This window comes from Anopheles bellator, chromosome 1, assembly GCF_943735745.2.
Source record: "Anopheles bellator chromosome 1, idAnoBellAS_SP24_06.2, whole genome shotgun sequence".
In the NCBI taxonomy this organism is placed as follows: Eukaryota; Metazoa; Arthropoda; class Insecta; order Diptera; family Culicidae; genus Anopheles; species Anopheles bellator.
The window spans coordinates 12254001-12269084 of record NC_071285.1 but is presented as its reverse complement, the minus strand read 5'-3'; the positions used below and the strand labels follow the sequence as shown (position 1 = coordinate 12269084).

Genomic DNA, 15084 nt, shown 5'->3' with positions numbered 1-15084 from the left:
CATTTTTCCATATTATTTCCATTTTCCGAATGGCGGCGAGCAGGGCACCAAATCCCGGCAAGGCACGAAGGCCTTTCGCCCTTTCGCCGATAATATCCGATGACAGGCGCGCGCGAGAGAGAGAGACGGTGAGCACGGGTGAGTGAGAGGTTAGTTGTTTAATTCGCACTCCGCTTTCGCGTCGCTGTGTGATGTTGTGCCGCTCCGAAGAGTGTGAGTTATTCCCCTCGAGTTATGTATCCTTCCTGTTTTTTTTGTCACTGTTCCTGCTGTTCCTGCTCCATGCTCTTTTATAATTAACGAAACGGGAAATCAAACCCAGCGCGTCTCACTTCTCACTCTCGCACCCGGCGCTGCAAACGCGCACAGACACAGGCACACTGCGCTACACTTGCACTTTAGAACGCGGGGCGCAGAAGAGACAAGAAGGACACACATAAAAAAGGACCAAACGCGGAGGAGCGAAAGAGAGAGACAGAGCGCGAGCGAACCGAATGCAATCTTTTGTTGATTCCTTTTTCTCCGCCGTCGCGCCAGAGCGAGAGGCGAAGCGGTGCCGAAGAAGCTGGCCCAGCGCGATCCTGCTTCTTCTTTCCCTTCTTCGGCTTGCGCCCTCCGATCCGATTTATTGTGCTGGAGAAAATTTCAATGGAAAATAAAACAACGGGAAGGAATGTTATTCTCCGCGCGAGCGAGAGCGAGAGAGCGACAGTGGGAACGCGGGACCGGGCGAAGAGCGGGCGAGGCGGAATATTAATCCCGCATATAATATTGCTTATTGGCTATATTTTTCGTGATTTCTTGGCTTCTCCGAAGACCAACCCCCCGCGCGCCGCACACACCGCAACCGCAGCAGCCGCCCCCCTCAGGCACCCATGACGCGAAAATAATCACCTTGATTTCGATTCCGCACCGGGCGCGCACACATACACACTCCGATCTCCTCCACCCACGACCGGTCAGCCGAAGGAATATTACGCACACCACTTGTTTGCGGTACCTTTTTTTTACACTCCTTTCCAAACTTCACTCACTTAATCTGCTTAATTGGTGGCCTCGGACTCGCGGTTCACTTCTTCTCACCAGCACCACTCATCTCACGCCGCGGCAACGCTATTTGCGTACAATTTGCCCATTTTTACTTTTTTTTTGCTCTACAGTTGATTGATGCTGCGGCCGCACACATACACGCGAGTGGGCACGCAGCATACACAAGCACGCGGTCGAAACAATCGAAACAGCGCACTGTTTTTGGGGCTCCGAACGGACTTCTCACTGCGCCACTGGGAGTTTGTTGCGTTTTTTTGCGTGTATATTTGAGACTCGCGCCAATGAAGTCCCGCGTCTTCTACACCAATTATGCTCGGGAAATTATGCTGGAGGAAGAAACACTCGGCGCTAATAACAACACGCACCGCAGGCACCAAGCCACACACACGCCACGGGAATCCGTCCAACTCAAGAATCATACATTTGACTTTACTTTAAGTCACATTGTCGAAAATATACGCAACAACGCGAGCGCGCACGAGAACGAGGAAACGCAACCGGAACAGCTCACTTTTTTAACCAAAGGGTAACATCTGCCCGTAGAACCGCTCTAGTTTTCAGCTTGGCCGTTGTTATCATTGTTGTGGCGAAACAAACACCTTTCGAAGCTACGAGTTTTAACTCTTCCTATCACCTGGAACTCACTCACTGGAACAAAAGATCACTTCCAGCGCAACAAACACGCAAATTCGACGGGAAAATTATCTACACACGAGCTCGCATTTTTGTTTGAAATTTGAAGATTTTCTTGATTACAGAGATTTTCTTTCTTTCTTCTTCTTCTTGCACATGGTTCTTCTTCTTCGATGTTTCGTGCTCGTAGCTTGAATCGGGTTTTTCCGGGATTTTCGTAGCTTGGATCGGGTCTCTCGCTCTTTTTTTTTCTGGCCGCCGAAGAACCGATGAACCCAACCGGTGTTGAACCTAAGGAGTGTGGCAATCGCACCGAAATAACACAAAACACAACGAACCTGCACTTCCGGTCACGACGACTTAATCGCAAAAGGGTTCTTCGATTTGTTCGACGGAAACAGTGAAAACGAGCGCGCGTCCGTTCCCGGCAAAAGTTGGAATTTTTTTAACTCTTTTCTGGCTCTCTCTGTTTCTCTGAGAATCTCAACACGGTTCAACGTAACTTTGAGCCTTCGAACCTGAACCTGATGACGAACAGATGACGAACCTAACCAAGTGCTGCGAAAGTCAAATTCAAATTGAATGAAATATAAATTTCGCAGTTATTTTTATATTTTTATATTTTACACGAAAGTGAATCTGAAATGATTTAATTAATTAATATTTAAAATCTGATTAACAGTTACAACCTTAATGAACAATGTGATCGAGGCAACCATTCTTACAGGAAAATTTTGGATGGACCGTTTCAATTCAGAAGACTGCAATTTCCAGTACGACTTGCTTTCGCCATGACCATAAACAAATGGTCAATCGTTTAATATTTGTGGAATAATTCTAGAAACTCCCTGTTTTGCTCATGGCATTGTTTATACGTCGCAACAACCAAACTAAAAATATTGTGTATCCCAAAGTTTTGGAATAACATCATCTCCTTTTATTGTAACGAGTACGAAATTATTGGTTCCTGTTGCATTTAAAGACAGACTATCTATCCGACATTCAAGGTATTTATTTATTTATTTTTATACTAACGGGTCTGCTAGTTTATCCTAAATTCAAATTTTCTGAAAATCTGTATTTTTGAGCGAATTTTTGGTTTTTCTCTCATAATTAACTTTTCTCTCATATTCTCTCTCGTTTCACTTCTCTCTTCTCCCTATTCTATTCTGCGTTCGCGTGTGTGCGTGCGATGGTGTTTAAATTGGATTGTTCCAAAAGTTCTGCGGTTCAGTAAAAGAAGGAACATTTTGAAAATGGCCAACTCGCACGCTGCGGTGAAATATTTTACGATCATCTCCGCAAGCGAATTGCGTGAATCCAAACGTTACTTCGCAAAATGATAACCCAATGGTGTTATTATCTTTATTATAGAAATTTTGAGCCTGAAGCTTCTTTCATCTAAAAAAGCCCACGGTAAGGAAGCAAATTCAACGGCCAGGACCTAGATTATTGATGAGTTTTACCCCCCTGAAACGAACGCTCTACTAGCGAGGCATTGAAAAGCTCAACGGCTCATTTCGACCCACCTCTAAAAACATAATTTCCCGTGGCCCATAAAAACCGTTTTGTTCTTGCTCGTCCTGTGCTCATTATTCGGCGGCACATTTCTCGTGCCGAAATGCGTTGTCCTTGTGCCACATCCTGTGTAGCAAATGGCATTAATGCCGGTCGGTTTCGGGGTGCCGATGTTTTATGAATTGCGACAGCAGCATAAAAAACTGTGACCGAACACTGTTATTAGCAGCTGTGAAAGTGTAACGCCACAAATTTGGATCGGTTCGGGTTTCGGAGGAATTAATTCGAATTTTTGGCTCTCGGAACGTGGATGAAATCTATAAAACACACAAGCAGCACGAAACGAATTAATCAAGAGCGGATAGCGATCGCTGATCGACGGAATCCCTTCGGACGGCTGTTGGCCGACGAACGACCATTTATCGTCGCCAGTGTTGCGTGTTAATGAATGCCCACGATTCTGGGACGGATCAGAGCGACAACCACGTATCCTTCCCATCTTTGTCTCTGCTATCCGGCCTCGAAAAGGTGATCGTTTCGTGTAAAAATGTAAACCCGTCTATGTGGTGTGTGGTTTCGGCGATGGCCAGTAGCCCGTTTGGTGTCCTCCCCACTCGGCCTTCATCCCGCGCGGTTCATCAACACCATCCATCATCCATCACCGTGGGCTGCGAATATCCTTTTTCATTTGTTGTCGTTATTTACCCGAACCAGGGAAAAAAGGAAAACCAAGGGACGACAAAGATCCCGGACCCCGGAGGACGAATGCCAAGAGAGAGAGACCCGCAAAGTGAATGGGCATCGGGCAAAGGTGTGCGTAAAAGGTGCCGGATGGAATGGAAAAAGCTAAACAATTTCAAGAACACGCTCGCCAGGACGAAAGGACCTCGATCCCGGGAGGAACTGGTTTCTAAAACAAGAAATGCGAAAGAAGTGAAACAATGAAACCGTTCGCTCTTGTGGAGGGATCCCAAAGCACGCACACACGTTGGCCACGATCGTCCTTGGGAGCTGTGTGTGCGTGCGTGGAACGCTCAGCCCTTTTGCGCCCGGAAACGTCCGTAAAAAGCGAAAACCCTTAAGTAATTTGTGCCACTGGAAATTAAAAATGATACACCTCCCTGAAACGGCAGTAGCGAACCTAGGGGGACACAGTGATGGCGGGCGATGTGTCGCCGGAGCACAGCGAAGAGCCAACCGAATCTGGCCGGAATGGCCCGGAACGCACATAATAATTAATGATTACTATGGTTCACGGCACGGTCGAGAGAGTCCTTTTCCCCCACGGGATATGGAGGGCCGGCAGAGGCGACAGAGGATTCGGTTACGTGTCGATGCGAGTCTCGGGCCCGGTTCTGTGTCTCTTGCATCCTCCCGCTATGACGCGTATATGGCCGCAAGCAAGCAAGCCAGCAAAAAAATGTTTGATTAGGGTTGCCGCTGCGCGCGCGTTCGATGGAAAATTTATTGATAGGAAATATTGGTTTTTTCGTCGCATTTTTATATATTCGCACCCCGTCCTCTTTCGCAGTCGCGCACTCGTCCCGGGGTCGCCGGAGTGCGCAATGTGGGTATGCATGGCAAGACACGACACAGCTCGAGTTCCCTCAACGTTCTCTGCAAACGACATTAGCAAGACCCGGGAGGGCTGCGTGCGGTGGTAATAATAACAGTAAAAAATAATAAAAACGAAATACTTGGCTCGTGCCTGTCGTTAAAAAAGGGACACCCCAGGAAAGCAGGCCAAGTGTGTGTGGCAAGCGGAGAGCAGCGAAAAAATCGAGGGAAAATCCTTGCGCAGAACCATACCGTCACAACCGCCGTGCACTTGGCGTGCTGTCCTCCGGCGGATTTCTTTGGCCGCGACCAATCATCCTTTTGCGGAGGGCCCTCGAAGGGGAGAGATAACGCCAAAGCACTCGTGGAGCGGACTCTATTTTACATATATTACCTTACAGCCGGCCGAACACAGTTTGTCACTTTCACTTACCTAATCCCGGAGCGACGAAGAGTACGTTGCTGTGCTGGATTTTCGAATGTTGCTTGGCCAATAAATCACCACCGCCAGGGTCTTAGGTATTAAAAGTGTAATAGTAAAAAACGGGAAAAAATGAAAATAAATGTACCAATCCACTGTCCTGGCCACGCTTCCACGTGTGTCCTCTTCGTTGGCGATAGTAAAACAAAAACAATGGAAACAAGTTCTCTTCTTTCAGCTTGTCGCACACAGCACTTCGGTTCGCGTGACCATCCTAACGAACTATCTCTAAGTAATACAATTTATCTCGACTATTGCGCGGGGTTAACAGCGCTCTTTAACAACATTTTACAGTTTACAAAATCACTGCCCGCACGGCCAAGCGGACGGACACTCAATGGGCTCCGGCCAATTTGAACAGTTCAATTTATGTCGGGGTAAAAGGTCGTCCTCTAGTTTTAGCAGTGTGCCCATTTTTAATTTCGCTCTCGATAGGCGTTCCACTTCTTCGCTCCCCTCTAATTTCAGAGCGCACACCGGACAGCACCGGATTCGACTCGTTGATCCTTTCTTCCACCGCGCGCCTAACGCTAATGGCACTTTTCTATTCTCTATATGGACAATCATGGATTTCTAGAGGGTATTTTATGTGCAAATTCGGTAATTCTTTCTGCTCCTGCTGCTACACGCGCGTGTGTGCGCTTTCTTTTCCCGTCCACTTCCGACACACTCCCTACCGTCCGTAATTTACACCGAAACTACCGACAGTCCCGACCAAACGCGTGTGTTCTAAAAGAAAGAATGGAAGCGCTTCTTCCTCCGGCGAACGCAATTTAAATCAACCCTCGCGCGAATTCGCGCAAAACAAAAAAGGTTGCGAAAACTGCTGAATCCGAACCCGCGACCGAGCGACGGTTCTTCGGAACCAGAAGGGGTGCAATGCCGCGCACTGATAAGCTCGCCCCCTTTTTTTCTGTCTAAAGTTTCGTTAAACTCTTTAACTCGCGCGGGACTTTCTTGCTTTTTTCCGACAATTTTTGGGGTGAAAAGTGCAAAATAATGTGCGCCTCGCATCCGTTTGCGTCGTAAGGCAAAATGGGTTAGTAAAATATTTATCCCGTGCCACGGTGTCCTGCTGCTGCCCTGTCGATAAGGTGCGGCGCGGTGACACGGGGTCACGGTGAGCGTAGTTTGTTCCCTTCTTTCGTTGCGCGACCGGGTGTGACTGCGCATGCCGGTAAACCTTTTCGGTGTTCCCGTTATTGACCAGCAATCTGGAACGGAAGTGAACGTAGTTTAAAATAACGGAAGTGCTCCAAGGGGCGCTTCGCGCTGATACTTACAACCAGCAAGTTGCCACTCTTTGCCCGGGTTATGCTGGGCTGCGGTCCAGTCTGAATTTCTATGACGCCTGTCTTGCCTCTGACTAGGTTATGCGAAAGTCTGGAAGGCAATCAATCGGATCGGTTGGTCACATACGCAAATGGCAAACGGTGGCCCACTGTTACTTACGATCCGGTGTCGACGATGTTGACGATATTACTGCGGTTCTTTGCCGCATCCACAATCCAAATGCAGCACTCGATCACGTCCGGAATGTCCAGTATTAGATCGCCCTTGTCCTTCTTCAGTTCGAGCGGGATCCGGATCAGCATGATGCCGTCTCGCTCGTTGGTGATACAGAAGTCGATCTTGTCCAGTGGCAACCGGTGCTTCTGTTTGTACGTTTTGCCGTCCAGCAAATAGACTGCCCGGTCGGTCAGCAGAAAGAACCGCTCGCGAGGCTTATATCCTCGCCGGTCGTACTTGATGACGGGTGTGGAATACTAAAACGCGAGAAAGGAAAGTAACAATACGGTGGAAAGTGTCGAGGGCTCCGGTTCACCACTTACGTGCAACTTTTCGCCATTCATCTGCGTGACGGTGAAGTTGGAGATTGGCGTTGCGTGTTGCTTCGAAATGCGATCGTCGACAAACCACGGGCCAATGCTTTCCGGGTAGTTTCGCTTCCGGTTTTTGAACATCGATTCCGATAGGACCTTCAGGTCGAGCTGGCGCTTCTTTTCGGCGCTCAGCGCGCGACGGTACAGTCGGGCGAGGTGAAGTTTGTGCATCTGGCGTAACAGATCGGACGCCTCCTGGCAGTGTTTCGGTGCGTCTATCCACGTGTGCTTCATAAACGTGCGGGGCAGGCTCTTGGCCAGCTTCATCAACCAGTGGCGCTTCGTGTGCTGAATGAAGGATTTGTTGCACTCGTTCGGCTCACCGTGCCGGGTGATGAAACCTTTGATGAAGAACCGTATCTTGGCGGATGCTTCGCGCCGTCGCTTCAACTCCTGGAGCGCCAGATAGCGCCGAATGTACGCCTGGCCGAGGATAATCCGGGCGCGAATCTCGAGATAGGCACGTCGCTGACGGCGTCCCTTCCAGCGAGCCTGGATCACCGACGCCAGATAGTGCTTCTTGGCCTGGAACGCATCCTCCGTTTCGAAGAGCGTCTTCGGGAAGCGGATGAAAATCTTCGTCTTGCCCATGCGATAATCATCCTTCTCGTAGCCCAGCTCGTTCGCCAGTATCTGAACGCCGTCTTTCGCCGGCCCGTGGTAGTGGGGCCACGTCTGACGGCTAAGGCACTTGTATCGCTGCAGGAACAGTTCGTACGTGCGCCGGTAAGCGAACCCGGCACGACGAACGCGCAGATTCTCCATCAGACCCAGGTACTTCACCTGATGGCGCACCAGCTCGACATCAAACTGACCGTGCGTCTGCAGGTCGTTCGGTTTGATGCACCGGATGTAGGACGGTTCCTTGCACATCAGAATGTCCATCAGGTTGTTGAGTGAGTTCTTGAACTGCGTGACGGCCGTTTCCGGGCGCCGCTTGCTACCGATGTCGGCCGCCGGGAAGCACCGCTGGATGATGCCATTTCCGCACTCGGCCATCGTCTCCTTCAGATCGCGGAACAGTAGGTCATTGTTTTTGTCCAGAAACCCGTGCACACTGTACGTGACGTCACCGGCGTAGTGCACCAGGCGGAACTCGTCACGGCCCATCGTCTTCTGCACGGTCGTCGACGCACGACTGTGGCAGATGTAGTGCGGGTGCGATCCGAGATTATCGTTCATCTTCCCCAGGAAGCTCAGATCGGTCGGATCGCCCGGCCGCAGGCACTCCTCGTCCATCAGCGCCACGATACCCTTGTGCTTCTCCTCGATCAGATTGCAGATCACCTTGTTGTCGAAGTACTCGACCGGCACCCACTCGATGCCTTCGCGCAGATATTCCTCTTGTTCTTGCTTCAAAGTCAGCTCGATAAACAGCTGCTGCAATTTCTCGTTGCAGAAGTTGATGCAAAACTGCTCGAAGCTGTTCTTTTTGAAAATCTCGAACCCATAGATGTCCAGGATGCCCATCACGCTGTTCTTCTTCATGGCGCCCTCCGTGTGCAGCGAGGTGTTGATGCGTGACACCAGCCACGAAAACAGCCGATCGTACACGGCCTTCGCCAGTGCATCGCGAGCATAGATCGCCAGCTCACGATTCAACGGGCTGGTCACAATCTCTCCCCGCGCCTCGATCGTCCGATGGGTGAACGCATTCGACAGCTGCTCTTCGTTGCATTTCATTAACTGCGGATCAGAACTCAAATTAGTAGCTGATTTGCGAAGGCTTCGTTAAGCAAAAACCACGGATCCACTTACCTTGGCGATGGCCGCCACCGATTCTGGCTTCAGTATCTTCGCTTTGCCTTCCTCCTCCGTGAAACCCACGTTGCCCATGTGCAGGACGGCGGCCACGATGTCGAGGATCTGCCGTTGCTCCGCCTCCACGATCTCGATCACGGTCATTGCCTTCTGCACGACGCGGAAGTTGTCGGCATCGCGAATATTCGCCACATTGCCATTAGCCTACGTAAACGGAGAGAAGCGCGCCCAGTGAACGATGTGTCCTCGCTCTAACGACGCGTGTGCCGCCCCACCGCAGACTTACCCCATCGGTCAGGTAGTAGTACGTGTCGAGGTTGCGCTTCAGGTGCAGCTCGCGGAGCAGGGCATCGTCCGCGCCGGCCAGCAGCTGGTAGAAGATGTGGAAATTTCGCTCGCCACCACTCTGGTGGATGACGCGTGACTTCTCGAGCAGATAGTTCAGTATGTTGCCACCCTCGGGCACCCCGGCGTAGTCGAACTGCACGTCCATGTACTTGCCGAAGCGCGACGAGTTGTCGTTGCGGTTCGTCTTCGCATTACCGAACGCCTCCAGCACCGGGTTGCTCTGCAGTAGCTTATCCTTGACCCCCTCGACGTTGTGCGTGTGCCCGGTGGCGGCCGCGATGAACTGTAGCACCTTCTTCGACGCTTCCGTCTTGCCGGAACCGCTTTCGCCCGAGATTAAAATACACTGGCCTCGGTTTTCCTCCGTCAGCGAACGGTACGCGTTGTCACTCAGGGCGAACCTGCCGCACCGAACCGAGAGATAGGGAGAGAAGCGGATGAGTTTATTTTGGCCGCCCCTTTCGCGCCATACTGTCTCGCGCTGTTTCGCGGGGGTTCACTGACACTTACACGTGTGGCGGGGCCTCGAAAAAGTGTCGCTTCCGGTACTCTTTGACATCGCTCTCGGTGTAGATCGGCAGCTCTCGGTACGGGTTCACCGATATCAGGACGTGGCCGATGTAAGTCTGCGGGCGAAGAGACAGAAACCCGACATCAACTTTTGACATTGTGAGGGAAAAGCGTAATTCGATCGCATCACAATCGCAACGCAACGTCAGTGCGCGGCACAACAGCGACAGGGACCTTATCGGTGGTGGCGCTTTCGGACGGACGGCAAAGTTCGGCTTAAACGTATCCGATTTCGTATCGCCCCCGGGACTTCCCGGGACTGGTGATGGGCCGAAATCAAAATCATGAAGCCAACAACGTGGCCGTACTTCAGCCGTGACATTAGTATCAAATGCTACGAATCGAAGCGATGGTGACCTGCCGCTGTAATCCGTTTGCTGCCGTTTGGGGACCGGGGATTTGTGAAATTTAGTTTACTCACGTAGATTAGATTCTCCTGAAACCGCTTCTTTAGGTTGTCTATGAATGCGTCCTCGCTGTGGTAGTTCTCCAACAACACCTGATCCTGCAGGCCAACGCGATCCCGGTCGTGTAGTCCGCGCTCCATCTTCGATCCTCCTCCGTCGCCTAGTGTTCTTCTGTGGAAAAAAATGGTAGTCCGTCAGTGAAGGGAATTAACTGCGGACCGATGATGGGTCCCACACATCGTTATCGCTGTCGGCCGAGAATGGAAAACATCGGTTGAGATGAACAATCGATTGCAGCAATTAGTGGGCCGCGTGGACCATTACGAGTCCGCGGCCAACCCCTTGATCGATTCTGAATCAGATTATGTCACGTCGTCGTCGTCGTCGCCGTGCTCATGTGACGACCGTTGTGACGGGTGTTAGTTAGTGTTCCGCGTGTGTTATCGCTCGGGAGGGACACTTAACAGTGAGATGTTGATTTGTTGCCTCGGTCCCAAACTAATACCACAAGTGCTCGTCGTTTCTTATCATTGCGCTATTGAACGATCAATTGAAACGATTGGTAAAATTCCCCCTTTTTCTCGAGTGGCCACACTTCAAACCAGTTTCTTGTGTACGAACGGAAAAGTGCCGTTTCTTTAAATACATTGAGCCCAGGCGCAATATGAAACGGAGCAGCTTCGAAACTAGTCCACTCGCGGCATGAAGGATATAAACGTGTTGCGGCAAAGTTGCCACACAACACACGAGTACATTTATAACGGTTTATTAAACTCAAATACAAATAAAAACACTTCCTGATGGACCTTTCCGATAAACGCATACTAAAACACAGACTCGACTCCAGGAGCCAGGAGCAGGAACTGTTCCGTTTAGAACAACAAATCCACCAAAGCTCACGCAGTCTCCCATTTTATACAAATACAGGCTCGCGTGACTAATTACGAGCAAATCCATTACCGGGTTTACAGCTTAACACAGCGCCGTGGAGGATGTTTTTAACGTTCCTGGCCAAAAGAAAACCACAGCCAAGGGAACCGAACCCCCGATGGGGCCTTTTCCCTTTTATTACCACCGGGAATCTACCGAATTTGTGCGGATGATGACCACGGGCAACGATTTTTCCCTGCGCCCAATCAGGCCACGCGTAAACACCAATAATTACGAAACAGGCTCCAGGCTCGCCCTGCTTACTTCATCGTGCTGCTCGGTGTCTCTCGATCGGTGGTCGATGAACACTTATTTTCGGTACGCAAAGAATCACCGGCGTTTTCGGTGGGGAATGTCTTTAATTTTTTCCGAGACACTAATAATGCCCATCACAGCATTATCCCCCACGGGGGGGCGCAGATTATTGCTTGTTAGCGAGTAAAAGGTCCGTCGTAGCAATTTGATCGATCGCCGCCGATCGATTAGAGGCAAACGAGAGTTCACACAGCTTTGTGGTCCATAGCACCACTGACGCTCGCCCGTCGGCTACTGGCCCGGGATCATCCAATGCATCTGCCTCGGAGGCTGAGCTACGGGAACTCAGAGATGTACACACATATTAGGAAGCAATGTGCCACTTAGCGGCAGGTCGTTCGTCTAGGACCGTAGCTCAGGGTGTGAAGTTTTTTAGATAGGTTTGCTGGTTGGCAGCCGGATTTGTTGACGCATGGAATCCGATTAGGATGCTAATTGGGTCGCACGGGTTTTATTCTAACGGGCTGGATATTTATCAAATATGAGGAACCGTAAAATCAGTTCGCTTTCGTTGATTGACTCGCATGATGATGAGCTGTGAGAATAGAAATTAGCAGAGGCGCGTGAATCACATCCGCAAGTGAGCGAACGATCGACCCGTGATAAGGCAGATGCATTTTTCCCATCACGCTTCGACGAGCGCTCACGTGGCCATGGCCATCGACAGTGGCAAGAGAGCCTTGGCGCGTGTAATGTGCTCCATTTGCTGCACCAGCCGATGCACAAACGAGGCGCAACTAATTGCAACGGGCACGGGGTGGAGGGGGGCGCATATGTTCACACCCAACTCCGCGCCCGATAGTGGAACCCACCCGACAGCGCAGAGAGTGAGTAAAAGGTCCAAATAAACACGGCGCGTTTTGTTGAGGCCTTGGATCGGTGATCGATTTTACGAGCGCATCGGCATCATCGCACAATTAAATGCACAAAATGGTTCAAGGTTCCGGACACTTTCGTCAGCGAGCTCCCGGCACTGTCCTTCTTGGGATGGGAGATGGCCAAAAGGAAAGGTAATAAAATGGAGTTGGACCCCAAGATGGGCGCGATGGCGATGGAAATGCATTCCAGTATTGCATTAAATAATCATTACACCCTGGCGCGGTTAATGATCACTAATTGGTCCGCCCGGGTGCTACGGACCATCGGGAATCGAAAGTCGAAGGTGGCGGACGGGCGTTTACTTTAGTCAAGAATCCATCTCTCTCAGCCGATTGAACGATTGATCGAAATAAGATAACGTGCAACGTGATACGATTGTCGCAACCGTTAACGGGTAGACACTTCACCAACAGCATAGGAATCGAGATCCTGTCTTCCTGTCTCGAGACAATCGAGGCATCGGCGGTGGGTGGTGGTGGTGGTGGTCACCATCACTTCCGCGGTCTATCTGTGTGGACACAATCGATTATTGGCGCCCTTTCGCACTCGGGTGTTTGTGGTCGACCAAACTGTCGAAACACACCGGTTGGGGCCATAAATAAGCGGTTTATGAGCGCGAACATTGAGGGGCAGCGGGTTGCTGCAAGGCCCCGCTTTATGAGGGCCGGCTGGTTGGTCTATGTTTTTCCTCCTTTCGATTAGAGCCCGAAATAAGAGCACCCATCGAATTGGGCTCGGATGAAGCTCGGATCATAAATCGCTATCCGTTACCCAATGGTCCATAAAAAAATTGCCAAAGTTCAGTTCGGTTTTAGATCTTACCGAACAAGATCGGAGAGGATCGGATTACTCCGCTCGGGAGTTTCAGCCAAAAAGCAAAGGTTCCCAATTTGCCCATCAAGAAGGGCCATCCACCGACTAATGCTCTATCAAATGCTCATAAAGTTGGACAGCAGTGTCAACAACTCCACAAAGAGCACTAATAGAGAGTGGCATTAACACAGCGGAACATCTGTACCATAATTGAGCCAATGATTAGAACATCGATCATACCGGCGCCGTGTGTATTTATAGCTTAGTGGTCGTTCGTCTGCAACGGAATCATGATACAATGAATTGGCTAGATTATGAGCCCGCTGTTCCTGCCCGTGTGCTGGCTGGCAACACATTCCACGATAAGCCACCTACATGTTGGGGCCGATGAATAATGTGCAATTCATTAGGGTTTACACAACGCGGTCCCCCAACAATCGTTTTGGATTGGCCGATACCGAGAGCGAGTTGGGAAACTTTCGGTGCGCGGAACTGTTTTAAACTGTATCAATCAAACCCCCTGATTTGGAAAGCATGATTTGCGCGAGCTCGTCCGAAACGCTGACTTCTTGGTAATGGAGCTTAAAAAACCAACTGTTACTTCATTAGCGACATTTCGCCCATTATCGCTCGCCCTGTACCAGCGAGCGATACGGATGGGCAAAATATTATCAACCTTATCAAACGGCCGCTGCTGTTGCAGTTGGTGCGTTTGCATTGTGACGCATAGGGAGAAGGCTCGAAAATCCCGCCATTAAACATTTGCATTTACATCGGGGGAGATGTAGAGTCACCGCCGTTTGTCGGTGTGGTCACTCTCGGTGCGCATGGAACTGGTTTCTCCAGGGTGCAGGAGCAGCAGCATGATGTCAGGGGTGCAAAAAAAACCGCCAGAGATTAATGTGCGCCCGTTGGTGGGGCAAGATTTGTCACCTTCGCCCACACACCCACCAGAAGGCGACAGACAGGATCAACAAACATGGCGCAAGGCGCGCGGCATGACTCATCGCTATACGGCGGGGCGCGCGCTCATCCTTGACTCTCGAATGCGGCAATCCAATCAATAGTATTAGTCACCAGTCATTTTGAAGTCACGAAATAGTCGGGAAGGAGTCTTCCGGCGTGGCCACCAAAAGAAAGGTGATGTGTCACGTCGCATACGGGTTGGGCAAGCTCTCGATTCCGGCCACTGGGTGTGACACGTTCCAAGGGGCGTTCCAAAATCGCGATTTGGAGAAGTAAACAAATTTAAATCGAACCGTCTGTCGTAAGGAGCAGCACCACTCTAGTGTCCATGGCCACGGGTAAAGAGTGCTGTTGTCAATCACTTCGAGGCTTCTTTCCCTTTTCCATATTTGAGTTGCGTAATAAGAGCACTTTCATCAACCAGCCTGAGTAGTGGACCCGACCCATAAGCCATTTGAGTCGAGGTCAAGCTTCTCACGCAGCGTAAAGTGCTCATTTGCATTGGAGGATTGGAAACACAGGACAAAGTTCTTCATCATCGCCGACTCCGCACCTCACCACGCTATTACGTCAACACTCACCTTGGCACTAAATGGAAGTGGAACTACCGGCCGAATGTTTTCCCATAAAAATCGGACACTGGACTTCTGAGGACACTGGTGGACACTTTACGCCAGAAGCAGCTAGTCGAGAGGTCCACCACACCAGATCGGTAGTACACAGCACCGTTAACACGGGCAGCCAATTATCGATTGATTTCTATCACGGACCACAGCGGTCCAAGTTCCGTCCGGTAGGTAGTGCGGTAGAAACCATCTTATCAGTTCAGGCACCGCGGCACCATTGCCCGTGTATCGGGTGGTGCAAACATTGTCTTATCAGGCCGTACCATAAACGTTCGATTGTGGGCCTCCACAAGCTGCGAAACGAGTGCGATATCAACTACCCTTTCGTTGCGAGTACGTGTCGAAAG

At 50.5% G+C, this 15084-nt stretch overlaps 1 protein-coding gene across 2 annotated transcripts; it reads right to left on the bottom strand.

Moving 5' to 3' along the window:
* Positions 1-5455: 5455 nt before the first annotated feature.
* On the bottom strand, positions 5456-14823 carry LOC131205831 (unconventional myosin IC). Of its 2 annotated transcripts, none has more exons than XM_058198097.1 (9): positions 14693-14823; positions 10223-10379; positions 9742-9857; positions 9170-9632; positions 8881-9087; positions 7072-8808; positions 6692-7005; positions 6523-6622; positions 5456-6453 (listed from the first exon to the last, which is right to left on the bottom strand). In XM_058198097.1, the coding sequence occupies exons 2-9, from the start codon at positions 10346-10348 to the stop codon at positions 6439-6441; spliced, it is 3078 nt and encodes a 1025-aa protein (XP_058054080.1). In that variant the 5' UTR covers positions 10349-10379; positions 14693-14823; the 3' UTR covers positions 5456-6438. The 2 variants fall into 2 exon arrangements, with proteins under 2 accessions (XP_058054080.1, XP_058054079.1); XM_058198096.1 differs by lacking the exon at positions 14693-14823 and adding an exon at positions 11015-11043.
* Between the last annotated feature and the right edge of the window lie 261 nt (positions 14824-15084).

What these genes read in the sequence shown, in the direction of transcription:
- LOC131205831 (XM_058198096.1), bottom strand. An exon ending in TTCAGGAGAATCTAATCTAC is followed by an intron (nt 9,858 to 10,222) that starts GTGAGTAAACTA and finishes CTTCGCCCGCAG; the next exon opens with ACTTACATCGGCCACGTCCT. An exon ending in TGAATGGCGAAAAGTTGCAC is followed by an intron (nt 7,006 to 7,071) that starts GTAAGTGGTGAA and finishes CTCGCGTTTTAG; the next exon opens with TATTCCACACCCGTCATCAA.